The 27,878-nt window shown below is 48.7% G+C and overlaps 2 protein-coding genes and 1 long non-coding RNA gene across 5 annotated transcripts; 1 reads left to right on the top strand and 2 right to left on the bottom strand.

Moving 5' to 3' along the window:
• Nucleotides 69-14,407, bottom strand: ZSWIM8 (zinc finger SWIM-type containing 8). Of its 3 annotated transcripts, none has more exons than XM_018042247.1 (26): nucleotides 13,795-14,407; nucleotides 11,240-11,393; nucleotides 10,897-10,991; nucleotides 10,554-10,726; nucleotides 10,270-10,377; nucleotides 10,073-10,154; nucleotides 9,831-9,951; nucleotides 9,256-9,457; nucleotides 8,933-9,108; nucleotides 7,565-8,558; nucleotides 6,711-6,842; nucleotides 6,398-6,577; nucleotides 6,113-6,296; nucleotides 5,804-5,902; nucleotides 5,150-5,274; nucleotides 4,503-4,743; nucleotides 4,246-4,404; nucleotides 3,916-4,144; nucleotides 3,446-3,735; nucleotides 3,065-3,288; nucleotides 2,064-2,549; nucleotides 1,661-1,820; nucleotides 1,356-1,532; nucleotides 1,079-1,198; nucleotides 645-755; nucleotides 69-547 (listed from the first exon to the last, which is right to left on the bottom strand). In XM_018042247.1, the coding sequence occupies exons 1-26, from the start codon at nucleotides 14,000-14,002 to the stop codon at nucleotides 87-89; spliced, it is 5,691 nt and encodes a 1,896-aa protein (XP_017897736.1). In that variant the 5' UTR covers nucleotides 14,003-14,407; the 3' UTR covers nucleotides 69-86. The 3 variants fall into 3 exon arrangements, with proteins under 3 accessions (XP_017897736.1, XP_017897734.1, XP_017897735.1); XM_018042245.1 differs by having other exon boundaries at nucleotides 645-823; nucleotides 1,637-1,820; nucleotides 13,795-14,404; XM_018042246.1 differs by having other exon boundaries at nucleotides 645-823; nucleotides 13,795-14,403.
• CHCHD1 (coiled-coil-helix-coiled-coil-helix domain containing 1) lies at nucleotides 16,287-17,584 on the bottom strand. The gene is made up of 3 exons (XM_005699218.3): nucleotides 17,435-17,584; nucleotides 17,191-17,309; nucleotides 16,287-16,599 (listed from the first exon to the last, which is right to left on the bottom strand). The coding sequence occupies exons 1-3, from the start codon at nucleotides 17,556-17,558 to the stop codon at nucleotides 16,486-16,488; spliced, it is 357 nt and encodes a 118-aa protein (XP_005699275.1). The 5' UTR covers nucleotides 17,559-17,584; the 3' UTR covers nucleotides 16,287-16,485.
• Nucleotides 17,699-27,106, top strand: LOC102187373. The gene is made up of 3 exons (XR_311182.3): nucleotides 17,699-17,837; nucleotides 18,004-18,661; nucleotides 25,367-27,106. It is a non-coding gene; the product is annotated as an uncharacterized LOC102187373 (long non-coding RNA).

The following is a 27,878-nucleotide window of genomic DNA, read 5'->3' on the forward strand; positions in this document are numbered from 1 at the left end:
CAGCTTTTCCTCTGCCCTAGTTCAGGGTTCATCCACACATGGAGGGAAAGAAGGGAAAGGCCCAGGCAGACGAGAGTAAAAAAAGTTTATATATTTATAAATGCCAAATAAATACCAGAGGCCACCCAATGCCCGCTCCCAGACAGGGCTGTCTCCCCCAACCCTAGGTTTCTAGGGTCTGAGGCATCTTGGCCCCAAGCTACAGCCCAAGAGCAGCTGCCAGTCTGGGCTACTGGGGAGCTGAGTGGGGATGATCTGTCCAGCCAAGACTCATTCCCCCTTGGTGAGGGGCCCCCATAGCCAGAGGCCTGTGTCCCTGTATAGGGCCCTATGGGGGTCAGACTCAGGGGGAGAAGGTGGTCATCTCGAGTGAGACCCGCTGCCACAGCTCCTTGGTCTGCTTGCTGCGCTTGAGGTTCTGCAGGATGTCGTTGAACTGCATCATACCCATGGGGGTCAGGCAGAAGGCGCTGCGAGCGCTGCGGATGGCATTCACAAAGTCGTCGTAGTCGGCGGGGGTCAGGTGAATCAGGCGGTGGTGGATGTACTGGACGGAGTGAGGAGAAGCCACTGAGCACAGGATCAGGCCCCTCCCCCTGCCTGCCCAGGTGCTTCACCCTGCTCCATACTGCCCAGGTGGTCACCTGCATGTATGCCTGCTGGCAGCGCTGCACCAGTTGGTGGAAGGCCGGGGCACGCAGGTGGTTGTGGGCGTGAGCAGGGCTCAGCCGCTGCAGCGTCTCCATGACGATCTCCTGCAGCACAAACGGGCTCAGCACCCCCTTGGCTGCCCCCACACAGAACTGGTGCACGTAGTTCACTCCTGGGGGGCAGGGGGAGGGGCATGAGACGGGGGTGGCCACCTCTGCCCTAGGGACCCAGCGTTACTCTCTCAGCTCTGGCCTGGCAGAGAGCCTCCCTCCACCCCAGGAGCTGAGGTTGCCCCCCGCCCCCCGCGCACGCACACATACCCGACCAAGGCCTCAACTCTGAGCAAGAGCTAGGAAGGAGGTCTGGGATAGGAAGGTTGGGGAAGCAGGTGAGGGCGGACAATGGTCCTGGGGAGGGGAGGTGTTACCCAGCTTTGCCGCCAGCCCCAGCAACCATTTGACATCATCAGTGTAGGGAGGGGAGCGAGAGAAGTTGTTGGGGTGATCGTTGTGTGCCCGGCGACCCAGCATCTCCAGTGCCAGCATTCCTGGGAGAAAAGGGTGGGACCATGGTGAGGGTCCATCCCCTACCCCTTAGCCTATCACCTAGCCCCCCAGTAAACAAACGAAGAGACAGGGTGGGGAAGGGCCACTAAAGAGCCTCTGGCACTGCTGGTGGGGGTGCCGAAAGGGACCTCCTCTCACCGACTCGGTAGGCAGCGTGCAGGTGATGTAGGCTGTGTGGGTTGACAGGCTGGCTGTGGGTCTCCTCCTCGGGTGGTGGAAAACCCCCGCTCACCAGAGGGCTGGGCTGCGTGGTCAGGGCAGGCAGTGAGGCACCCTGGATGGCTGGAAACGTGGAAGCTGGATGGACACTGCTCACTGAGGGTAGGATGGAAGCCGTGTGAGGAACTCAAGAGCCCGAAGAGGGACAGAGAGGATTCCCTCCCCACCTCCCCTGCCCAGCGTGCCACCCCTCCATTCACCTGTTCCCTGTCCCCACAACTCACAGGCCACACTGGTGGGCAGTGGGAGGCCTGGCTCTGTGTGGTAGGGATGTACTGTGATGGGTGCCATGGAAGGGACGGGGAAAGACACAGCAGTGGCAGCAAGTGAGGGGGGAGTCACCGAGTAAGGGTACTGAGCCCCTAGGAATGCAGGATGCACACCCTAGAGGTGGGGAGAAGAAACGGGAGAGAAGCAAATTGTGTTAGGATAGAGCTCTCTCCCATTCATCCAGACCTGGGCATCCCTGCGTTTCTTAGCGTAGTCGGGCTGGTCCCCTGACTCCCGCCCCCTCACCAGGACTCTGGGACAGCCCCATCATCCTCCCAGAGTGCCCTCCTCCAACCCTTGTGAACCCCCAGGGAGCTCCCCCACATGCCCAGCCTCCTAGCAGAACACTGGTCTCACCTGCGGGTATGCAGAGCTGGCCACAGGGAAGACGGCAGGCCGGGGCATGTGAGGCATGGGGTGGGCGGGGTGAGCTGGGTGGGTGAGGTATTGAGGGCTGCAGGGCAGGTGGGGCTGCAGAGCAGTGTAGGGGTGCAGGCCAGGGGAATGACCGTGCCCCAGGCCTGGACCTGGGTATAAACTGGACCCCACCGAGATGACTGGCACCACTGTGGCTGCTGTCACTGCCGCCGCCGCCACCGTAACCGGCTCAGTCCCTGGGCCCCCCCTGCCCTCAGGCAGCCCCCGCCCAGCCTCCCCAGCTGCCCTGATCCCACTGGCACTACAGCTTGTAGCCCCTTCACGGGCTGTGGATGAGCCACCTGCTGTTTGCTCATATAGCCAGAACCACTGGTGAGCAACCTCAAACAACACTTCGGGGTATACGCCCCCACCCTTAGCCGCCTCTTCCACTGCCATGCAGGCCTTCTCCAACATCAGGTTATCCTGAAAGGGAGGGGCAAAGAGGGTTAAGGATGAAGAGGTTTACTCAGGGACAGTTCTAGATGACAAATGCTGACGCTTCTTCAGAGTTGGCTGGTTCTGGGGAGGCAGCCAAGGTCAGAGCCAATGTTCAGAGTCTGTCAGCGCGGTGAATGCTTCACACAGACAATGAACAAATCTCTGTTGGCCAGCAGAAGTCAAGACCCAAGTTGCAGTCCCAGTTCCAACCTAATTCAGCTACTCCCAGCCGAGTTCCATCATCTCCCTCAGGCCTTCCCCAAGGACTCCACCCCCAGTGAGAATCTCTCTGGTATAGGAATAGTCCTATCCTTAGAGTTGTAAAGGATGTAATGGATATTAAAGCACGTTACTATGTCAACTGTCACCATGAGAGGACCAATCGGATAGTTCATGAATGCCAGGCTTGTGGAATCAAGACCTGGGCCATCAGTTTTTCCCATGCCCAACCTTCCTGCCCAGATGTCCCAAAGCAGGTCCCCAGTGGCCTCTAGAAATACCTGCTCCTTGCACTGCACCAGGGCCCGCTGGATCTCATTGGGGTTCAACGCATGGGCATGAGGCAGGCAGCTTAGGGCGAGTTCCGCCGCTGCCCTCACCATGTTGGAGTCTCGTGCCCGTGATGCCCTGTCAGCCAGGGACGCAACCTCAGGGGGCGTCAGGTGCCCATCCCAGCATTCTACCAGTATAGTCAGGGCTGCACTCCCAATCTCCATTGCCTGGCCTTCGGGAAAAGGAGAGAAGAACAGGATGTGGTTAACAGAGGCAGTGGGAATGGGAATGGTGTCTCTCCTATCACGTCAGGAACTATGAGGATAAGGCTTTTACCACCGTGCATTAATTCCCTTCCCATACCCAGATCACAAGATAACTAGATTTACCTGTAATCCAGGAAACGTGGGAAGAGTAAGTACGTGAGAGCCAGTTGGGAGAAACAAAGTTGTGCAGGCCAAGGGCATAAAGCCCAATCTCAAAGGCGCAAAGGTGCAGGTTGCGGTGAGGACCCTGGTGGCCCCCTGAGGAAGATGGGTGTGTGAAAATGGAAGTGCTGCTGTTGCCCCCTGCCTTGATCAGTACTGTCTTCGCCAGCTCGAAGTAGAAGTGTGCAGCTGCCTCTGATGGCTGATTGGGTACATGGGGGGCATGACTCTCGGGACGGCGGCCCTTGTACCTGAAGGGGCAATGGGGTAGGGACCGGGATTGGGGTTTCTCTGAAATGGGTGTCCAGGGAGGCTGGAAAAAACCAGGGTTAAGTGAGGACACTGAGGGGGACTGGTTGCATGACCCTAGGGATGTGGCTCTCGGGGTGGACCAGGGCAGAAGAGAAGGGTATTTATTTCTTCCCACTGACCTGCCAACTTCAACAGTCTTCGCCCGGGCCCCTCCACTGGCACTGGCCCGGCGACTTCCACTGGAGGACGAGGAGCCAAGGGAGTCTGAGGAAGAGCTGCTGATGCTGTCACTGTCTTGGCCTCGACCCCAGGACGTAGGGGCCCAGCCCCCTCTCAGCGGCCTCCTGCTTAAGGTTGGGGAGCTATCCGACGTTGTTTCAGGGGCACTGCTGTCAATGCTGGCCATGCCTAACCCACAAGACAAGTCAGTCTCAGAAATCTGCTCCAGAAGTCAGACTCCAACCTTTAGGAATCTCCTTCCTTCCACGTCATCCCATGGGTTGTCATACCTGTGTGCTTCTTCTTAGGCCGCCCTGGTGAGCCCCAGCCCCGTCCGTTGTAGCCTCCACGGCTGCCAAGTGCCAGGCGGCTGGGAACCTTCCCCTCTGGCCTTGGGGTCAGAGCTGCTTCAGGTGGAAGGCCCTCACAGGGGGAATGTGGGGAACTCTCTACATCAGGAAAATAGGACACCAGGATGAGCCTGGGAAAGGGGAACCCAACATGGCTCCAGACCATTCATCCCCCCTGCCCAGTGCCCCCACCTCACCAGGCACATTCTTCTCTGTGAAGCCCTCAGTGGGGCCTGGCCCAGCCCCTGCCACACTCCCTGGCTGAGCAGGCCCTGCAGAGCCTGAGGTCAGAGGCTGCAGGGCCCCTGGGGCAGATGGGCCCCCATGCTTTGAAGGAGACCTCTGGCTGGCTGTGGCCGGGCGGCTGGATGAATAGAACGAACTCAGTGTCTGTGGTTTATGCGTCTGGCTCTCTCGGTCCAAGAGTTTGTCTAAGATCTGAAAGAGAAGTGGTGACAGGACCTTTTATCTCCTGTCTTCTATTACTTTTCTTTCTCCTTGTAGAGCTTAAAACTTCCTCCTCAGCAAGGCTTTCCTCCACAGGAGAACCTTCTAGAAGAGAGGGGCTGGCTTACATGTCTTGGTATGCCCTGTAACACTGACCACAGGACTGAGTATGTTCATATTCAATATTGAAATGAATGAACGATTTTATGCCCTCTTCTTCCACCTCAAGCCCAAGCATTCCTATAAGAACCAATGGTCTCTCGTGTTCCTGACGAGGTGTTCCAAGATTCCCCTGTTATCTCCTGAAAGAACAGCCCTTTTCTCATCATACTGGAACCCCGAGAAAGGTGGTAAAATCTGCTCTTTGCCTGTGAACCCCAGTGCCGCAGCCCCTCACCTTCTTGAGTCTGGCCTGGTCGTCTTTGTAAGTGATCATCAGGGCCAGGGCAAGGTCGCCCTTCTCCCGGCGTGTGCCTTCACACAGCAGCGGGTGCTCTGCCTCACTCACTGTTGTCTTCATGCCTGTGACGAAAGAGGCGCCCAGGGGGTTGTGAGTGGCCAGAACTCCCAGGACAGGGCTCCCAGCCACCAGTGTGTGAAATAAGGGGTTCCGGTTCAACCTGTATTCCCTGTGGAAGGTGCCCACTGCCTACACTCTGGTCTGCTTTCTGAGGCTTTCAGTTTGGCCCCTCTACTGTCCTGACACATCCATCACTTCAGGGAAGCTGGGCTCCTCACTCTCATGGAGACTTGATTGCCCCTGGGTCTTTACTCACAGTGTTTTGTCCACCTACCTGGAACTTAATGGATCCTTTAACTCACATCCCACACTCCATCCCCCTCCTAGAGCTTTACCCTGGAGTTTGATTTTGCTATCCTTGTAACACCCAATGTTCATAGCACATGTCTTTGCTCTAAATTCTTGACAGTCTTGTAGGCCCTACATCTTACACTAGCTTTCCCCTTTCCACAGAGGGCCCATGTCTCGACGCCCTTCACGGCCTGGGCCAGGCTTAGCTCACACATGGGCTCAAGACACTGACAGACTCACCCAAGGCAGCTACTGCTGCTTCAAATCCCAGCTCCTCGTCCCCGGGCATCTCGTTGTTCCAGTTGCGACTTGGGGGTCGGGAACCCGTGGGAGAAACCACTGGATAAAAGTTGGGATAAGTTACACAGGCAGAAGTAACATGGGACAGAATAAAAGGGAACAAACCCAAGATGTTCATCTTTCTAGATTCTTCCAAGAAGCTGCCCGATGTGTCTTAAAGGGAGCTCAAAGCCTTGGGGCTCTTGGTTTCTCCTTAGAGAAAGCTACCCTGCTCCAGTTCCCCACTTCCTGTCGAGTCAGGCATCATACCTGGAGCACAGAGAACATCAAAGATGAAACTGGCCAACATGAGAGGCAAAACTGGCCGATAATCACAGAGCGTCCCCTCACGAAGCTCCTCTGCCCGGCAGCGCACGGTGCTCATCTCACTTGGACCCAGAGGGATCTTCTTGAGCAGAGTGGCCACCTCAGACTCCTGATAGGCCAGCTTCACCTGAGGGCACAGGGAGGAGCTCAGACCGCTCACACCTGATGGATATCAAGGTGCAAGGCTCTAAGGAGATGGCAGTACAAGGTCCAGACAGAACCTCTGACCTCCAAGGCCTTGGTAGAAGCTGGGGGCCGCTGGAGCTCCAAGGCGAACATGCCCACTCGGAAGGCCAGGTTGTGGTGCTCTGGACGCTCACTTAGCACTGTCAACAGGAAAGCTGCCTTGGTCAGTGTGTTCGTAGCCACCCAGGTCTGACGGCTTGTAGATACCTTATTCTTCTTGCCCTAACGAGGGAAGCACAAGGAGGCAGGCGGATGAGTCTGACTCACCTTGGTGGAGGGAGGAGGAGACTCTTGCCTGGGGGTGTGGGAGAGGGTTGGGGGTGACGCGGAGGGAAGGGTGAGGGGTCTCTCTCACCTTGGCAGGGGGCGGCTCTACCTTGAGGTCAGGCGGGTTGGCTAGCAGGTCCTGGGCAAGTTCCACGGTGAGGCGGGAGGCCTCGCTGCTGTAGCCATGCGCATGCAAGGCCTCAGCACAGGCAAACAGTATCTGGAAAAAGGACACAGCCCTGATGCTCCCGAGGGGCAGGACAGCACACTCACTCAGGCAGCACATCTCCCATGAGCACCGACTATCCACTGGACCCTGTGCCAGTCCCACCAGAAACTCACAGCCAGTTAAGAGACACAGACACACGAACACACAGAGGTGTGCAGCCAGCTACTATTGGGGAAGGTCCAGAGGGGAGCAGATGGGGAGGATACCTCACTGGGCCCTGGGGCAGTCTCAGAGAAGACCTCCCAGAGGACATGATCTCTAAGATCTCTGAGGCATGAAGAAGGAACAGGGGCTAACCAGATGAGGGAAAGACACTCCAGACAGGCAGACCAATCCATGCTCAAGTACGGATATAAGAGAGCATGGCAAGCTATGGGAATGGCTCAACTTAGTACGATAGCAGCTAGATGAAGCTGGAGAGGCAGGCAAAGATCAGAACAAGTGAAGCCTTGCAGGCCATGCCGAGGCCCTTCATTTTCACCCTAAGGGCAACGAAAACCACTGAAGAGTTAAAGCACCAGTGACACAACCAAACAGTCCAGGAAAATCAGTAGACAGAAGGGAATGGACTGTACGCAGCGAGGCCGGTGAGGAGCCTGCCACAGGATTCTAACCATCGCACAACAGCCCTCTAACTCCCAAACAGAGGCTGATGGTCCCTCTCCCTGCTGTGGCCATGGGGCACCCTCAGAGTCCTGTCCAAGTCCCCTCACCTCCATGCGGCTCTCCTGCTCCAGCGGCTTCAGTCCAGCGAACAGGTCGTGCTCCTCCCCAGCCCCACCCTCAGCCTTCTCTTCCTCGCCCCCAGCCCCATCCTGGGCATTCAGATAGTATGCCTGGTAGTCGTCATCCTCCTCGCCAACCACAGGGGCTGCCTCTTTGGTTTTAGGGAGTCCATTGCCACTCTCGTCTGTGGAAGGGAGGTCGTCCCGGGTACAGAGCTCCCTGGGCAACAGGCCAGGGGGGCCAGCAGAGGCTGTGGGAGGCTCAGGCCCTTCTGAGAAGTACACGCCACCATCTTCTTCGTAAGTATCTGGAGGTTCAGGAAGGAAGGTAGAAGGGCCTCGCGAGCCACCAGGGATGGGGCAGGGTGGCGGGCTCTCAGGGAATCCGCCGAAGGTGCTGGCCTCTGCACCCAGGGCCAGGCTGCTGTCGTCCAGGCTCATCTCAGCCAGATCCGGCTCCAGGGAGCTGTCCTCACTGCTCAGCCGTCGCTTGCTCCCGCTGCCCACTGAGCCCTTGCCCCCACAGCCAGCCCCACCCAGTGTTTTGGCTTTGCCCCCACCTGGACCCATCTTATGCAGTGCCTTATCTCCCCCCTCTGCCGAGAGGCGGCGGGGACCCCGCTGTGACGTGGGGACCCCCTCACCCAATCCCTTGCGTTTGGCCCCTGGCTCCTTGGGCCGCACAGCTGGCTCGGCAGGAAGAGGCCGGGGCCGCTCTCGGGATTCTTCCAGGCCCCCAGCACGCGAGGCGCCCGGTCGAGGGGGCAGGGCTCGGGCCCAGCACAGGGCCAGCTTGCGGTCCGTGGCGCTGTAGGTGACACCGGGCAGCGGGTAGGCCTCTTCCCAGTTGAAGTAGCAGGCCTCCACAGCCGGCCGGAAGCCAGGGAAGAGCCGCTCCAGGGTCTTCTTGTGCTGTCCCCGCTTCACATTCTCAATCACCTTCAGCTGCCACTGGCGCAGCTGTGCACACAGTTCCCGGCGGCTGAGGGAACAGAGGGGGCGCGCTGCTGGGAGGTGGGGGCGGCTACACTCTGTACCAAGGAGGGAGGAGTGCAGAGGGGAGATGACGAACCCCAAAAGCGGGTTACAGGGAAGGACCCTGGGAAGCCTTTCTTGAGCCAGCCCCATAGACGTCATTTGAACAATCAGGGATTTGGGAGAGTGGGCTACTTACGGAAGGGAAGGAAGAAAGCCTCTCAGAAAAAGGACTCATAAATCACTGGAAACCTAATGCTCAGCACCTCCCGTGTCCCCAGGACTAGAAGAGTGGTAAGTGTGTGTGCGTGAGGAGACGAAGGCTGGGTCATCCAAGGCTGGGCCGCCTCCAGACCGTAGTGAGCCTTGGGGGAGACTTACCGCTGGGGGCTGAGCGCGGGGTCCAGCACAGCCAGTCTCCACAAGGTGACCATCTCATCACACATGCTGGCGCAGGCATGGGCCGCCACCTCAGATTGCCCATTGCTCCGGCCTGTGTGCCCACTGGCACTGCTGTGAGAGGCTGAGGTGCGCACACTGTACCACCAGCCTGTTATCTGGAAACAAAGAGGGCTCTGAGATGAACCTGCTAAGTTGGAGAAAGACAGAGTAGCCTGCTCCAGTGTCCCTGTCAGCAAGAAGGGGTGCGGCTGAGAAAGGGAGAGGATGAACCAGCATGGGGTTACCTGCTCTGGGAGAATTACCTGCTCATAGGTGAGGCACTGGTCAGTGAGGATTTCCAACAAGGGGGCAGCATTACTGTCCCTTCGCTTGAACATCTCCCGCACGATGCTAAGCAAGTTCCAGACGCCCTCTGGCTCGCGGCCCCTCAGAGGGCGCAGCAGACATGCCCATTCAGCGGCGGCCGGAGGCTCCGTGGAAGACAGATACATGGAGTTCACGTCACTGTGAAAGTCGCAGAGTGGAAAATGATGACCCTAAGATGGGGCTGAATAAAGCAGGTGAAAGAGCAATACGACTTTGACACAAAAGGGGTCAAAACATAAAGTACAGGGGGAAGTATGACCCTGACAAAAATTCTTAATTGCTCTCTGCCTCAGTTTCCCAGTTGCTGAAAGGAAGAAAAATAATGCATGCTCTACCTGAGGACAGACCACTCTGTGACTACTTAAAATTCTCATCACCCGCTGATTTCACTAGGCAGGGAACCGATACAGGGAATGGAGGTGGGGGAGGCGGGCACTGACAAAGGATCTGTCCACAGCCCGAAGGAGGTGCCCCATCCACCACAGACATGGCACGAAGAGACCCAGTTCACCTGAACACCACAGGGGAGGGGCCACAGAACTTGTGCAGTGTCTTTTTGATGTTGTCGGTGAGCGTCGATTCATCCAAATACCACGTACTCTGATCGGAGGCGGAGGGCCCTGCTGTGGGATCTGGGGGTAACAAGCAGTCCGTCACCTGGAGGCAGGGGCTTGGATCTGCCTTTTTAGTAAGTGGTGCTCTGCAACCCCAGCTTGCTTTCTTCCTGCTACCCTTCTTCCTCACCACACTCACCCGGGGCTCCACACACTGTATTGATGGCTGTTGACTGGGAGGAGAGGAGTTCATCCAGGAGACGTTGGGCTGTGGGGAGGATCTGACCGGAGAAAGGGACACAAAGGCAGAAGTGACCCGAGGAGGCCAGGGCCTCACAGGAAGGCCGATACGCAGCCCTAAAGCTGGTTGGAGAAGGGTGTGCAAACCTCCCTCACCTGTTGTGGGAGCTCACTGATGAGGTACTGAGCAAATTTCTGCAGCTGGTCCCTCTGCAGCCGAGACAGGGACTCTGACACGGGGGCCCGCAAGCAGACTGCAGAAGCCTGAAGGGAGCACCGAGAGAAGTGAAACAATCTGAGGAAAGACTTGCCGACACCGGAGCTGGGGACAGAGAGGCAGAGTCCGGGAGGCGAAGGGGTTCACACTGTGGCCAGGGATGCAGCAGAGAAGGAGGGGATGGAGCGGAGGATTGGGCCAGGATAGGTGGGGAGGGCCTCACGTTGTGGATGCGGAAGAGGCAGAGGGCCACGACGTGGGTGCACCATTTGGCCCCAGCACCACAGGTGCAGCTGCAGGAAGTGACTCGGCAGCGGTCAAACATCACAGCCACGTTGTAGGCTCCTTTGGGGGGGACCATCTGAGGCGGCACCACTGTAGCACTCAGGTGGAACCCTGGGAAGAAACATGGGTATGGCCGGGGAGAGCCGCCAAGATGCAGGCCTCTGCGCTTGAACCTGTGGTTATTTAGACAACCCGCTCCAGCTTCTTGCAGTAGTTCCTGAACTCTTCACACAGGGAAAGGGAGGAGCTGGAAGTACCACAAGGCAGGACAGGACCCGTACCTATCTGCAGAGGGTCCTTCACAGCCCTCATGCGGAACAGCTGATCCCCTCGCTGGAACTCATCCGCACTGCCGTTGGCCAGGCAGGAATAGAGTCTGCGAGTGAAAAAGAGGACATGGCCATGTGTATCAAATACCCTTCTACAGATCCTGTCAGAGACTGCCCTGCCCCGGGCACTCTCCCCAGTGTTACACCCTCTTGGGGAAAATTCCAGGTACTCCCTGCCTCTGCTGTCTTTTTACCACCGTCCCAAGCACAGCATCTCCTTTGCTCCTTGGGAAGCCTGGCACACAGTGCGGAACTTCAGGGCCCCACCCCTCCACTGTCAGTCCTTTAGCCTCACCGAATATCCTCTTCATTCTCAGGAAAGCTCCAAAAAGCAATTCGGAGTTGTAGCTGCTCAGGCACCGGGGGGTAAACTTTCTCCACCACTTCAAATGGGATATGAAATGCCACCTGCTTTGCTGACAGCTCCACCAGTGGGATCACCAGTCCATCTATGGAAACAAAGGTCAAGGTGAGGAGAAAGAGGAAGGGAAATGAAAACGGCTATGATCATTCAGCACCAATACCAGTGCCACATCTTGGGGTCTCCCACTTTCACCATGAAAGGAGGACATCTGGATGAAAAACCAAGGGACCCCCTCTGTCAGGATACATTAACGCTTAAGACTCTATCTGAGGAAAGGGAGCTAAACAAACCCCAGGCAACAGGCTGCTGGAAGATGCCTGGATGTCCCAGAAACTCCTGGCCAAACAGGTGTGTTCCAGGGTCCCAGAAAGTAATGAGTCTCACTTGGCTTGGCATCTAGTTTCCCATATACCTAGCACTTTAGATTCATATTACACTGTGAATATATCTCACCAGCCATTCTCTTCTCTAACTGCTTTTTTAAAAAAACTATCCTTTTTCTCTAAACGACTCCGTGCCTCCACCTAAGGAGGAAAGGCAGTCTAGAACCCAGAAGAGTTCAAGAGAGGAGCCTCCGGAAGCAAGAGAGTCTGCCCTTTCTTTGGCACACTTAACTCTGGCTTTCCACAACAAACGCCCTGGGGTGGGGGATTGGGACGGGGTTAGGTTATCCTAAGGTAACCTGACTGCTGCTCCTGGAATCACCTGGAGTTGAATGTAGTTACCACTCAAAGTGTGACACATTGTTTTAGTCAAAAAGATACAAAAACTGCATATTTCACCAAACTGATAGATTAAAACACATATTAGAAAATGATGGAGCGGAAAGGAACTTTTCTAAAAAAAGTTAGTTTCCTCTGGTTCTTTCAGTCAGCGACCGAAGAAGGGTCGGGTTAGGGTCGGGTTGGGGAGGGGTGAAAATGACGTGTTTTCCTAGATTTTAACCTGTTCAAGAAGATACCAACATGTTGAAAACTTTTTTTTTTTTTTTAAACTGGAGTATAGTTGATTTCTGGTGGCTCAGAGGTAAAAGCGTCTGCCTGAAATGCAGGGGACCCGGGTTCGATCCCTGAGTCGGGAAGATCCCCTGGAGAAGGAAATGGCAATCCACTCCAGTACTCTTGCCTGGAGAATTCCATGGAGGGAGGAGCCCTGTAGGCTACAGTCCATGGGGTCGCAAAGAGTCGGACACAACTGAGCAACTTCACAGTATCACAGTATAGCTGATTTATAATATGTTAAAAATCTTCACCATCTTCAGTTATTTCCCTCAAAATGAGGGAGCTCTAAGCCCCAAGACTACCCACACATGCAAATATGTAAGAAGCAGAGCGGCCACTGAAGACCCACAGTGAGACTGCTGCCGTGCACGTGGGTGTCTGTGTGTGTACAGGGCATATGGTATCTAAGTGAAGATAAATAGTATCACTTCTAAGTAGTGACACATGTTAAGTTTCTCTCTTTCCCTAAGGAGTGCTGGAAATCTCTGCAGGGCAGTTTGAAAAACAGGACCTTAGAATGTCCAGAATAGAATCACAAATTAAACCCCTCAACTGGTGAAAAAAGTCCACTTGCAATGAAGCCCAGGACAAAACTGTGCCTTGAGGAAGGCAAAGAAAGAATGTCCTGAGTCCTGAGCCTTCAGGACTTCTGCTATCAAGACTCTTCTCTTCCGTCCTCTTTAATAAAAACAAATCCTTCACAGCATTAATCAGTTAATTCACTGAAAGGCCCAAGGATGGAAGAAACTCAAATGAAAACAAGAATGTTTCATGAGACTCTGGAGACAAGTATCTACACTCCTCCCCAGGCTCCAGGTGATGGAAATCTAAGGTTTTAATACATTGGTCCCAGCCATGGTTTCTGAACACACTGGCCAGCAACCAAGCCTCTGATCTAAACCTATGTGACATCTGCTCTCACCAGCCAGTTCACCTCCACTTTCCTCCGGATGGAATCCCTTCTTGGTGCAGCTGGGATGAGAGATCATCACCTTGAAGCAGCAGCTCCAAGTGCACTTTGCAATGGGGTGACACTTCAAGTGGTCACTTCTTCACAATGCGCCCCCTACTCATATTCATTTCTATTTTCTGCCCTGCCTCAGGCTGAACTGGATAAGTACTCCCAAGTCAAAGTGGGAATTCCCTTTTACCCTATCTCTAAGGCCAATGAACGACAAAAGATCTACTTTCTGTTGTTAATCCTATCCAACTCAGGATTCCCCAGTCATCACTCCAACACACACACACACATACACGCAGGTGTGGAGAAGACAGCCCCAGGAAGACCGGAAAAGCGCGCACACACACACACACACACACACACACACACACACACACGCAGTTGTGGAGAAAGCAGCCCCAGGAAGACCGGAAAAGCGAGTCCTGAAGTCCGTTCTAAGCTTGGGACAGCTCCCGGTCCGGGACAGCTCCCGGCCAGGGACAGCCCTAGAGACAGGCCGGGGCACGGCCAGCCCCCTCTCTCACCTCGCATTCTGGTACCGCCACTGCCACCTCCGCCACCGCCGCCAGTGGGGGAATTGGGCCCCGCTGACTGTTTGCGCCATCCCCGCCAGTTCTGGCAGAGGCTCTCAGCCTCGGAGATGAAGGAACAGAGCGAATCCTCCTCAAAGCGGTCCGAATCCTCGAAGGAGAAGCGCTCTCCATCCTCCCACTCGGCGAACATCAGCTCCATGGGGCCCGCACCCCCCGGAGCCGGGTCCCCCCCCGCGGATCCGGGGCCTGGGCCGCCGGCCGGGGACTGTGGGGAGGCCCGGGGCCTGAGGGGCGAGCCGGGGCTGGGGGTGGCCGGGGCGCTCAGGGCGGCCGTGCCGGGCGAGGATCTCGGGCCTGGGAGAGATATGGGACGGGGCCTTGCCCAACTGTTCGGTGTGAACAGGGATCGCAGCCAGACTCGGAGACTCAGGGCCCGGACGAAGCGCTCGGCAGCCGGGGCCTCTTAGAGCCTGCGGCGCCGCCTCCCCCATCAGCTGATCTGAACTTCCGGCCGCGCCGGCCACCACCACTTCCGCCCTCGCGCGCCCAGGACCCCGACCCGGTGCGCGCGGACAGAAGAGAGCGGTTTAAATGCTACTTTTATTTTCTTTCTGGAGCTCACCCCCAGTACCGTTAAGAGAAAGCCAACCCCCAAAAGTATACGAAATGACTATAGATCCCAGCAATAAGTCGGCGCCCGAAACACTCCCAAGGAATAAACAGCCGCCACGCATGTCGGGAATTGTAGGCTGTCAAGAGACAAACACAGGAACCATTGGGTGGGGTTATTGTCCTAACTCTGGATAGGCTCAGGGCCGCACCACCTTCTGGGAATTGTAGTTCAGAAGCCTGCATTCCAGAAGACTTTTTATGGGGTCTAATTGGCGAAGCACCAGGAAAAGAAGGCATTTGATTTCGGGAGGTGGTAGAACTGTTGTCAGTGGGGCTTTTGAGTCTAGCTGTTCCTAACCTTTTTTATGTGTGTGCCATAGCAACCTGGTGAAGACCTGGACACTCCCCCCCCCGCCCCCCCCAATAGTTTTTTTAAAGTATTTATTTATACATTTTTGGCCACATGTGGAATCTTAGTTTCCTGAACAGGGATTGAACCTGCGCCCCCTGCACTGGATGCAGAGTATTAATTACTGGACCACCTGGGAGTTCCCTCAGATTGTTTATAAGTAGATTAAATCAAAGAATTACAAAGAAAATATTTTATGTTGATATACAATTATCAAAATATTAGTAAATGTGTAAGACAGTAATTCTTTGTACATTAAATAAAGTCTAGCTGCAAGTGTAACTACCATAAATTTGAAGTTCAGTTCAGTCGCTCAGTCGTGTCTCTTTGCCACCCCGTGGACGGCAGCACAGGAGGCTTCCCTGTGATGAGTATAAATGTTGAGACATCTGTAACAAACTGTAATGTATAAAATATTGTGGTTTCATATAGGTATTGCTAATAATACTGTTGTTTCCCAGTGTTAACTGAAATACTCAATTTCAGTTGTGGTTAAAAATAACTTTTTCTCTTCTCATCCATATTCACAGAACTTTTACTGGGAGTCTGTTGACCAAACGTTAAGAACTTCAAGGCTAGTCCACAGTACCTAAGCACTGAACCTCTTCCTACCAGCCTCAGCTGGCAGAATAGACAGTTGTCCGGTACTCCATCAATGGGGTATGTGGTGGTATGGGGTATGCGGTTCAAGGAGGCATGGCCCCTTCTTTTATCTTATTATCCCACTGGAGCTTTAAAACCCCCACTGATCCCTTTGTACATTCAACAGGGATATATGTGCTGTAAAGTACATAGAAAAAGTTAACTCAGTTATGTCTGAAAGGGCAGGCTACAGAATATCAAGAGGTCACAAAAGTAAATGCCTTCAGCAACTAGGCAGATAATGACACTACTGAACAGGTAATACATAAAGATAATTGCCAATTAAGTCTTAGTCTCACCACTTGGGGGAGTCCCATGACCAGATCTCTGGAGAATGAAGATAATCAACTCTATTTGATTAATCTTTATTTCCATGTGGGGATAAGAAACTAGGGTTGTCAGATCTTTTGATTTTTTAAGGGAAGCTAAAAAGTGGACTTTTTATGACAGTTTTTCTATTGTGGTCAGCTAATTTAAATTTTAACTGTGTGGGCCAAATAAAATTCATCTGCAGTAACTGTGGGTTATTAATTTGTGGACCTCTGATTATTCCAGCAGCACCTTACAGGGGCTATGCACAAAAATAGGTCATCTCTAAATATACTTACAGATGATGGCAAAAAATTGCACATACGGATAACAACCTAATGCATCCAAAGGCAAGGGCACTAAATGGTATAAAGGACCTCTATTGCAGGACAACACAAAGATTTTTGTCCTCCTCCTGGTGCAAATCATGGAGCAAAGACCTTTCAGAATGTAGGGGAGGACACAAGGTTCAACTATGGTGGGAATACCTAATCCATGACAAAAGGCCAAGTTCTCTTCAAAAGATTTTATTTCAAAATAAAGCAAAATTTCCACCCACATAATGTTTCCAAAGGGGGGGGGGGAGACAAAAAAAGAGTGTTTTGCCTCCTTCTACTCTTCAAAGAGAGCATGGCAGTGCAAATATCTCTAAAATGCCTCCGTTTAGTTCTCAGAAGCTAAGTCCAGTCATTGAAAATGCTTCTCCATTTTCAGCTGACGTGAGGCTTGTTAGGAAACCTCTGTAACAGCTTATTCAATTTCCTGGGGGGTAAACTCCCCAACTGTCCCAGATCCTCCTGGATTGATCTCATTTTTCGGGCTGCCTGAAAACACAGAACAAAAATTAAAATGACAGCTCTGAAGTTGGCCCTGACCTAAACTAATAGTTCTCACACAACCCAAATTACACTAAGGTGTTAACCAGCCTGGAGATCTGTGTCATCTCCCCAGTTCCTTTTCATTCATAGGACTTGGGATCCACGAATGATTGTAAAATCTGAATTATACAATTTAGTATACAATTGCCAGCTGGCAATTTAGTCTGGAAACCAAACAACCTGTCCTTTACTGTCTCTAGTTTAAACAATAATGTCTATTTGAAAAGCAATTTAAATTTTAACAAGTGGCTTTCCCATGCATGTCTTCGCTTGATAAAAAAATTCTATAAAACGAGTATTAATTATTAACCTCATTTTGCACCCGGTGAAGCTGAAAGCAATGAAACAAATCACTCAGCATCACAGCGATTTCAAAACAGTAACCTTTCCCACTCTGGCGTGACTCAAGTAGCTTCTAAAAATCTCTCCCTTTCAGAATGAGAGAGACTTTCTTATCACCAAGCAAGAACAGGAAGAACCGCTACTGAATGCCCCCTATTTTCCTCCCAAAAGGGCACCCCAGAAGCCTCCTGTCACCTCAGCCCTCGAAGCACAATCGAAGAAGTCGCGGATCTCTTTTTTGCACGCTTCGTCGCGGAATTCATTCTGCTTCCAGCAAGCCATCATCATCGACATCTCCGTGATACAGGTCGCCTCTGGAGGGGCAGAACGGGAGGATCCTCATTCACAAAGAAACCCTTACTTTCCGACCCTCCCACCCAGTAGCTTTCGGCACTATTCCAGCTTCCGCTCTGGGGCCTCCAAGGCTCAGACGACTCACCGCCCTTCTCCCGGCGCCGTTCCCCGACATGGTCAGCTAGGATGAGGGGCTTATTGGGCTTCAATATAGGCTTCCGCGGATTCCCAAGCCGTGCTAGTCGACCCCGGAGGCTTGGCGTCGCCATTGCGCACGGAGCTCCCGGCAGGCTCTGCGGCGCCGTGCGTGACCCTGCGTGACCCCTACGAGCCCGATGAGGCTAGGCTGCAACCCACCCACCTCCCGCCCCAGGATGCTCTTCTTTCTTTTCTTGGCGGTGTCGCCTTGATTCCGGTTTCGGACCCTGGCTGGTGTAGACACGTGCAGGTTAGGAGGAGAATCTTTGGGGCTGTTTTGTGGGTCCACGCTGACTTTTGTGAGCTCTGGGCCCTGAACTCTTGGGCAGTACTGGGCCAGGAACACCCAGGTAAGAGCGCAAGTTTCGGGTGGTAAAGTCTGCATTAGAGAGTGATTGACATAGGCAAGGACAGAGAGGATGGGAGCGGATCAAAATGTGAGACTTAAAGATGCTAACTAGGGGATGATTTAATTTTAATAAACCTTAAAGAACTGTTCGTTTTGATTACTTTTAGAGCCACTTCGAAGCCGCGAAGAAAAATAGGTTCATTTATTTGAACAGCTGCTGCTGCTTAAAGGATCGTTTTTGTACGAGACAGGCCTACTAAAAGGGCTGACAAAAGAATTAAACAATCTTGCTGAGAGGAAATGATTCAGTATGTGACTCCTGAAGGAATCCAAGAAGGAACAGCGAACATCTTGAAAGCAGGATGGACGGCTGGGGATGGAAAGCCATCAGCAGACTGTTCCTGTCCTTGGTGCCTGAGAGGCGCATAAAGATTACCTGGGTCTCTGTCCTTGAGGCAGAAAAACAGGGATACAAAAATATTAAATGTTAACTGCACAGGATTATCATTGAAGGCCACCTGGCCTGCTATGCTCATGTAAACACGTACAAGCAAGTCTCAAAAAGCATAATAAAGCACGCTTAAGATCAGTTTGGGCACCTTCACCTCGTGGGGGTGTTGGTCCCCTGATCCCCGCTGTAACTTCCTTGAGTATTTATCATTCTTTTGCCACTGTGGCGCTTTGGGGAACCTGTACTGTCGAGCTGGACTCGACAAGTGACACCCCAACAGGGACCTTAAAGGGAAACCAGTTTTCGAAGCTTCTCATTAGGAGGCAAGGAACTCGGGGAATTCTGACCGAAGAGGTGGATGTGGAAAGTACCTGGTGAGTACACCCCGTGGATAATTCAATCAGGTCAACAATGGGGCATGGGTTGCCATTTCGTTTTCCAGAGGATCTTCCCGACCTAGGGATCGAACCCTGATCTCCCGCATTGTAGGCAGACACTTTACCATCTGAGCCACAAGGGAAGCCCTAAGCATACCAAGTATATGCAAGTCTTAAAAGACTTTGTTGAAAAGCTCGGGAGTGCAAGTTTCTCATTCTGCTTTAAAAGACTTTCTTTCTGCTATTGGAAAACATTGCTATTGACTTGATCCAGATAGAGGGACTTTAAGGTATAAAGAATAGCAAGAAGTTATGCGTTGCCTACGCAGAGCTTATCATGGTGGGGAATGTATTCCTTTGTCTGGTCACTGGGGAATCTTATTAGCACTGCGCTAGGACCTTTACATTCAGAAGCCGATTCTGAAAATTCTGTAGAGACAACACATGAACAGTCAGAGAATGAATCTCGTTTATATGAGAATAGTGATTCTGAAGGGGAAAAAGCACCTCTGCACCCCAAATGAAAAGAGCAAAAGAAAATAAAATCATATGGGAGTAATGATTCTTCCCATGGTTAATGTGGCTCATCCTTCAGCACCCTTAATGGAGCCACCCCCTTTAGATCCGGAGACTCCGAGGGATGATGGCATTTTGAAACCTCGTCTGACAGTGCCCAACCATATTTCTCCCTTTCAAAGGGTAATTAGACAGGCACAACTTCAAGGGGGTGAAGATGCCCTAGCCCTCCCTGTGGTAGTCACTCAGGTTTCCCCTGGTCCACAGGATCCACGAGGTGCTACTACTAATGATTATCATCCTCTTCCTTTTAAGACAGTCAAAGAGATAAAACAAGCATGTACACAATATGGTACTAACTCTTCATATACTATGGGTTTAATTCAAGGACTTTCTCAAGCTCAAAGGCTGATCCCTTTTGACTGAGATATGGTTGCAAGAACTTGTTTTTCATCCTCTGAACTTTTACAATTTAAAACCTGGTGGCAAGATGAAACAAATCAACAAGCTCATTAAAAATGCTGCTTCAAATCCACCTATTAACATTTCCTTGCAACAGCTGATGGGGTCAGCAGGATATTTTGGAATACAGGCTCAGTTACAATTTGATGAGCAGGTCCTCTCCCAAGTACGATTTGTATGTTTAAGAGCTTGGGGAAAGCTTAATCCTCCTGGACATACTACTCCATCATTTACACAAGTTAGACAGTCTAATGGAGACCCTTATGTTGACTTGATAGCCAGACTTTGAAAACATTTAATGAGCACGGTATCTCAGCCTAATCTAAGGAACATGCTTTTACAGCTGTTGGCTTATGACACTGCTAACTCTGAATGCCAAAAGTCTCTCCAACCTTTAAAAGCTTGGAGGGGGTGGGGTGGGAAAAAAGCTCAGGGGAAAAAAACGAAAAAAAAAAGGAAGAAAGAAAAAAAAAAAGTTCAGGGAAGCAACTTGGAAGATTATATAAAGACTTGTCATGATATTGGATCAGAACCCTATAAGATGCAGTTATTGGCACAGGCCCTTTCAAAAGGAAAAAAGGACAATAAAATTAAATGTCATGGATGCGGAAAACTGGGACAAATGAAAAAAGATTGTAAAATAAAAAATAATAATGATCGAAAAGGGGAAGCTAAAGCCTCTGGATTATGTTCTAAATGTCAAAAAGGAAATCATTGGGCTAATCCATGCCATTCCAAATTTCATAAAGACGGGAATCCTCTGTTGGGAAATGCCTTTCGGGGCCGAGCTGGGGGCTCCCAAAACAATCCGAGCTTATGGAATGCAATCCCATTCACATATCCTACCCAAATATTAGAAAACAATCAATCTATGATTTACTCCCAGCAACCTCGGGCAGTGCAGCAGTAGATATTCCTGCCCTAGATAATCAATTATTGATGCCATCTATGGGAATATGTAAAATTCCTACAGGAATATGGGGTCCTCTTCCAAAAAAATACTGTTGGGCTGATGATTGGTAGAAGTAGTCCAACTATAAAGGGCATTCAAGTACAAATTGGAATCATTGAAGATTTTGAAGGGGAAATTCATGTTATGATGAGTGCTAATATTCCATATCAAATAAATAAGGGAGACCGAATTACATAACTCCCTTCTCTTGCCTTACATAAAGATTAATAATTCCCCTAGGAAAAGAGAAGGAGGATTTTGAAGTACGGGAAAACAAGTATATTGGCAGACCTGTGTTACTGATGAGAGACGAAAACTAGATATAGAAATAATGGAAAAGAGATTTTCTGGGCTCATGGATACGGGAGCTGATGTTTCAAAATAGCTATAAAACATTGACCTCATTCCTGGCCATTAAAATCAGTTCCTACTGTTATAACAGGAATAGGGACTATGAATAATATCTCTCAAAGCTCTCAAACTATGCTCTGTAAAGGCCCAGAACAACAAACTGCCACTTTGCAACCTCTGGTTGCAGATATTCTGATCAATTTTGGGGGACGAGATTTATTAATGCAATGGGGAGCATATGTAACCATACCCACTCTATCCCCAGAAGCTAAACAAATTATGTCCAGTATGGGATATAACCATTTCCAAAATCCAAATTTATCCTAGTGGCCACTGCTTCAAAAAAGACTGTGTTAAAACTGACTTGGCTTTCAGAAAAACCCATTTAGATGGAGCAGTGGCCCTTAACCAGAGAAAAATTGGAAGCATTATATGAGCTAATAGTAGAACATAAAGAACAAGGACATATAATTGAATGTACTAGCCCCTGGAACTTCCTAGTTTTTGTTATAAAAAAGAAATCAGGTAAATGGAGAATATTAACAGACCTAAGAAAAATTAATGCTGTAATGGAACCCATGGGAACCTTACAGCCAGGTATTCTCTTACCATCTATGATTCCTAAAAAATGACATCTTACAATAATAGACTTAAAAGATTGGTTTTTTTTTACTGTTTCTTTAGATTCTTCTGATGCTCCTAATTTTGCTTTTACTGTCTAGTGTTAATACTAGTCAGAGATATCAATGGACTGTCTTACCTCAAGGAATGATGAACAGTCCTCAGTTCAGTTCAGTTCAGTCGCTTTGTGACCCTGTGAATTGCAGCACTCCAGGCCTCCCTGTCCATCACCAACTCACGTCCATCGAGTCAGTGATGCCTTCCAGCCATCTCATCCTCTGTCGTCCCCTTCTCCTCCTGCCCCTAATCCCTCCCAGCATCAGAGTCTTTTCCAATGAGCCAACTCTTCGCATGAGGTGGCCAAAGTACTGGAGTTTCAGCTTTAGCATCATTCCTTCCAAAGAAATCCCAGGGCTGATCTCCTTCAGAATGGACTGGTTGGATCTCCTTGCAGTCCAAGGGACTCTCAAGAGTCTTCTCCAACACCACAGTTCAAGCATCAGTTCTTCGGCGCTCAGCTTTCTTCACAGTCCAACTCTCACATCCATACATGACTACTGGAAAAACCATAGCCTTAACTAGACAGACCTTTGTTGGCAAAGTGATGTCTCTGCTTTTGAATATGCTATCTAGGTTGGTCATAACTTTTCTTCCAAGGAGTAAGCGTCTTTTAATTTCATGGCTGCCATCACCATCTGCAGTGATTTTGGAGCCCCAAAAAATAAAGTCTGGCACTGTTTCCACTGTTTCCCCATCTATTTCCCATGAAGTGATGGGACTAGATGCCATGATCTTCATTTTCTGAATGTTGAGCTTTAAGCCAACTTTTTCACTCTTGACTTTCACTTTCATCAAGAGGCCTTTTAGTTCCTCTTCACTTTCTGCCATAAGGGTGGTGTCATCTGCATATCTGAGTTTATTGATATTTCTCCTGGCAATCTTGATTCCAGCTTGTGCTTCTTCCAGCCCAGCGTTTCTCATGATATACTCTGCATATAAGTTAAATAAACAGGGTGACAATATACAGCCTTGACGTACTCCTTTTCCTATTTGGAACCAGTCTGTTGTTTCATGTCCAGTTCTAACTGTTGCTTCCTGACCTGCATATAGGTTTCTCAAGAGGCAGGTCAGGTGGTCTGGTATTCCCATCTCTTTCAGAATTTTCCACAGTTAATTGTGATCCACACAGTCAAAGGCTTTGGCATAGTCAATCAAGCAGAAATAGATGTTTTTTCTGGAACTCTTCCTTTTTCGATGATCCAGAGGATGTTCGCAACTTGATCTCTCGTTCCTCTGCCTTTTCTAAAACGACCTTCAACATCTGGAAGTTCATGGTTCAGGTATTGCTGAAGTCTGGCTTGGAGAATTTTGAGTATTACTTTGCTAGCCTGTGAGATGAGTGCAATAGTGCAGTAGTTTGAACATTCTTTGGCATTGCCTTTCTTTGGTATTGGAATGAAAACTGACCTTTTCCAGTCCTGTGGCCACTGCTGAGTTTTCCAAATTTGCTGGCATATTGAGTACAGCACTTTCACAGCATCATCTTTCAGGATTTGAAATAGCTCAACTGGAATTCCATCACCTCCACTAGCTTTGTTCATAGTGATGCTTTCTAAGGCCCACTTGACTTCACATTCCAGGATGTCTGGCTCTAGGTGAGTGATCATACCATTGTGATTATCTTGGTCTTGAAGATCTTTTTTGTACAGTTCTTCTGTGTATTCTTGCCACCTCTTCTTAATATCTTTTGCTTCTGAACAGTCCTACTTTATGTCAAATTCTTATTAATCAGCCCTTATCTATCATTAGACAAAAATATCCCCAAGCTTTTGTTATACATTATATGGAGATTTTATTGACTCATCCAGATAATCAGTTATTGCACCATATATTTTTAGACACTCAAAATATATTGAAAGAATTTGGCTTAATAATTGCCCCGGATAAAATACAGAAAATAATTATTTGGGATACATTCTTAATCATCATACAGTATCCTCTCAAAAGATACAAATTAGAACTGATCACCTTGATACTCTGAATGACTTGCAAAAATTTTTAGGAGATATTAATTGGTTACGACCTATACTGGGTATCCCTAATTATGCTTTGACAAATTTATTTTAATAAATTTTATTTAATACTCTAAAAGGAGATACAGATCTCAACAGGCCATGAACACTTACAGCTGAAGCCAATCGAGAATTACAAGAAATGAATCAAAGCATACAAGAAAAAGTTATCTTGATATTCAACAACCTTTAACTGCTTTAATTATGCCTAAACCTCATTCCCCTACAGGAATAATATGGCAAAATGAATTTATCAGAATTTATAATTAGAATGGGTATTTTAACCCCATAAACAAACAAAATTATTGACTACCTATGTAGACCTTATTAGTAAATTGATTTTTAAATTGAGGACTCTTATTCGACAAGTTTCAGGATATGATCCCAAATATATAGTAGTTCCTTTAGCTAAAGATCAGATAGAATGACTTTTTCCACAAAGCGTGGAATGGCAGATAGCATTATCTGATTTTATTGGTACAATTGATTATCATTATCCATCTTCTAAATTAATTAATTTTCTTAAAAAACATGTTTTTTACATTGCCTAGAATAACTAAAACAGAACCTATCAAGTGTGCTCCTATCTTTTTTACAGATGCAAATATAGACTGTAAAGCTGGATATTATGGTCCAACCACCAAAATTTGGCAATCATCATATTCATCAATATAACAAGCTTAACTAGATGCCATAATTACTGTCCTATCAGACATTAATAATACCCATTAATAGTATCTCAGATTCTCAATATGCTGTTAAGGTAACTTTCCAGATAGAAACTATTCATATTCCTGTCTTGGACTTTCCCATTCATCAATTATTTTCGAAATTACAAGATATAGTTAGGAATTGACAATTTCCATTTCATATTACTCATATCTGCTCTCATTCTCAATTACCAGAACCTTTATCAGAAGGTAATGACCAGATTGGTGTTAAATTAACTACATTCCTTACTCCCACTCAGTTTCATGATTTAACTTACATTAATGTCAGAGGATTACAACACTGATTTCAGTTATCCTGACAACAAGCTAAAAATATTGTTTTTCAATGCCCTACCTGTCAAACTTCTGCAGTAGTGCCCATGAATCAGGAAGGCATAAATCCCTGTGGATTATATCCTAATGACTTATGGCAAACTGATGTTACTCATATGCCCTCTTTGGTAATTAAGGTTTAATACATGTTTCCATTGACACATATTCTGGAATTATTTTTGCTTCAGTTAATAACGGAAAGTCAACTGCTCAATGTATCCCTCACTTACGACAAGCTTTTGCCTATATGGGCCTACCAAAAACTATAAAAACTGACAACGGGCCTTCTTATAAAAGTCATATCTTTCAAAAATTTTTAGCTGACTGGTCTGTACAGACATTTCTTATAATCCTCAAGGACAAGCCATCATCAAACGTACCCACTGAACTTTAAAACTTATACTACAAAAAAAAAAAGGGGGAGAACAGTATGGCTTGGGACTTATTTCCCCTAAGGATAAACTAGCTCTAGCTCTTTTTACTCTAAGTTTTTTGGACATAAGAGGGCCATATGAGAAACCAGCAGCTGAGGTTCACTGGAATTTTTCACAACAGACTAAAGATACTTCCCTTAAAGTTTCTCCCTTATAGGAGGTTTGGCAAAAAATATTGTGGGAAGAGGACAGGGAACGGAAGCAGGGTGTCATGCTTAAATAAGGAAGAGGGGATGCTCTTGTCTTAATAGAGGAAAATGAACACCGATGGATCCTGAGGAGGAGAATCTGGTACTGGAAAGAAAGAAAACACGATTTGATATAGACCCACCCTCCCGACCTCTGACGCCTGCCATGCCGTACCTTACATTAGAACTTGGGCCTGCCAAGACCAAGAGAACGTGAACTGCTACAATACCCACTTGGGGTCAGATAAAGAAGTTATCGCAGGAAGCTGAGAGCCTAGTTCATCATCATGGCCTTCCAAAAACATCTGCCAATCTACTACTGGCTATGGTAACCCTTATCACAGTGTCGGTAAGTGTTCAAGCTGATTCCAGTCATTATTGGGCATATATTCCCAATCCTCATTTATTAAGACCCATTACATAGGAAGATTCAGTATTCCTATATTTGTCAATGAATCAGCCTGGCTTTCCTGGTCCTTATGATCAAAGCCTTCCTTTACAAAAGGAAGAAGGGCGATCTCTAAAAAATTATACAGTAAGAACAGACAGCACATCCATTTGTATAGGATTTGGAGAATTCTGTTTAAAGATAGGATTCCAGGGATGGCTTTCTATTGTAGAAAAGCCTGGAGAGAATAAGAACACTTTTTTCTTATTAACAGTACTTACTTTTAAAGAAAGAGAAAATTCCACCATACATTATAGTCCTCCTAATCTTCCAGGCTATGCTTTAAGAATAGGACATGGTGTGGATGGAGGACTGGATCCAGTGGAAAAATGGTAGACAGTCTGAAGGTCATCTGTTACTAAATACTCCTGAGGGACAGACTATAGATTGGGGCCCTAGAGGAACCCCTAAGATTAAAGGAACAAATATCTCTAGTCCATGGATATATCATAATGACACACTTAGTACGTATGGAAATGCATCTTTGATATGGCAAGGAGAGGGATTTGCTCCCCCCATTCCTCAACTTACCCATCACCCAGTACATAATGAGATTTGGAAGACACCTATGGCTTTAAAAACCCTTAAGGCTTGCAATGGCCGTTATACTGAATATATCTTAAATGATCCTAAGGCAACTTTTAATTTTAATAAAAATTCTACTCCTACTATTCAGGCCTGTGTAAGATTACCTTTTGTATTTGTGTTAGGGCCAGTGATATAGAACATCTCTACTGGTCTTATAAATTGTATAAATTGTTCTTTTTATACTTGTTTAAACAATACCATTCCTTTCAGTGAATCTTGGCAAAGTATTTATGTTTTAAAAACTCAGGTATTTGGATACCAGTGGATTTACAAAGAGGCTGGCAAGAAAGCCCTACTCTTTATGCCGTAGAAGAAATTATAAAAGCAACTTTTAAAAGAACAAAAAGATTTATTGGTATGTTAATAGCAGCTATTCTGGGAATTATAGCAATAACTGCCACCACAGCAGTGGCCAGAATAGCATTGCATCAGTCTGTTCAAAGTGTTCATTTTGTACAAGAATGGCCTAAGGATGCAGACGTTCTTTGGCCCACTCAACAAAAAATAGATGAAAAATTGGCTTCACAAGTGGCTGACTTACAACATTCTGTTATTTTATTAGATAAATTGGTAAGTCTACAAAAACAAGACTAAAAGTGTGACTAGAATTACACATCATTCTGTGTGACTGCACATAAATATAATCAAGCAACTTTCAACTGGGATAAGGTTAAACGACATTTACTAAATCAAGGAAATATTACATTAGATATACAAGAGTTACGACGTGACATTCTAGACATGTTTAATAAAAAACTTGCTGTGATTACTGGCTCTTCTTTGCTTAATGCTCTAGCTGATGAACTGTCTTCCTTAAATCCTCTCAAACAAACCAAATCCTATGGTTATGACATAATTAGTTGCAGTGTTTTATTAATCATTCCGCTTTGTCTCTGTATAGTCTGGAGAAGAACAAGAAAGCAGCAGCAGCAACAGTTAGCCTTCTTGACTATATTCAGTTATCTACAGAAACAAAAAGGGGGAGATGTAGGAGACAGGCCTACTAAAAGGCCTGACCAAAGAGTTACACAATCTTGCTGAGAGGACATGACTCAGTATGTGACTTGTGAAGGAGTCCAGGTGGGAACAGCAAACATCTTGAAAGCAGGATGGCCACCTGGGGATGGGAAGCCATCAGCAGACTGTTCCTGTCCTTGGTGCCTGGGAGGCACACAGAGATTACCTGGGTCTCTGTCCTTGAGGCAGAAAAACAGGGATACAAAAATATTAAATGTTAGCTGCACCGGATTATCATTGAAGGCCACCTGGCCTGCTATGCTCACGTAAACACGTACAAGCAAGTCTCAAAAAGTATAATAAAGCAGACTTAAGATCAGGTTGGGCGCCTTCACCTCGTGGGGCTGTTTGTCCCCTGATCCCCACTGTAACTTTGAGTGTTTCTCATTCTTTCGCCACAGTGGCGCTTTGGGGAAATCTGTGCTGTCGAGCTGGACGTGACAGTTTTCTCATTTGTAGTGATCTCATTGGATAGGGTGAGGTTTAAGCACTTTCTCACATTCATCGTTTTATTTAATCTCG

The sequence above is a fragment of the Capra hircus genome, chromosome 28, assembly GCF_001704415.2.
Source record: "Capra hircus breed San Clemente chromosome 28, ASM170441v1, whole genome shotgun sequence".
NCBI classification, from domain to species: domain Eukaryota; kingdom Metazoa; phylum Chordata; class Mammalia; order Artiodactyla; family Bovidae; genus Capra; species Capra hircus.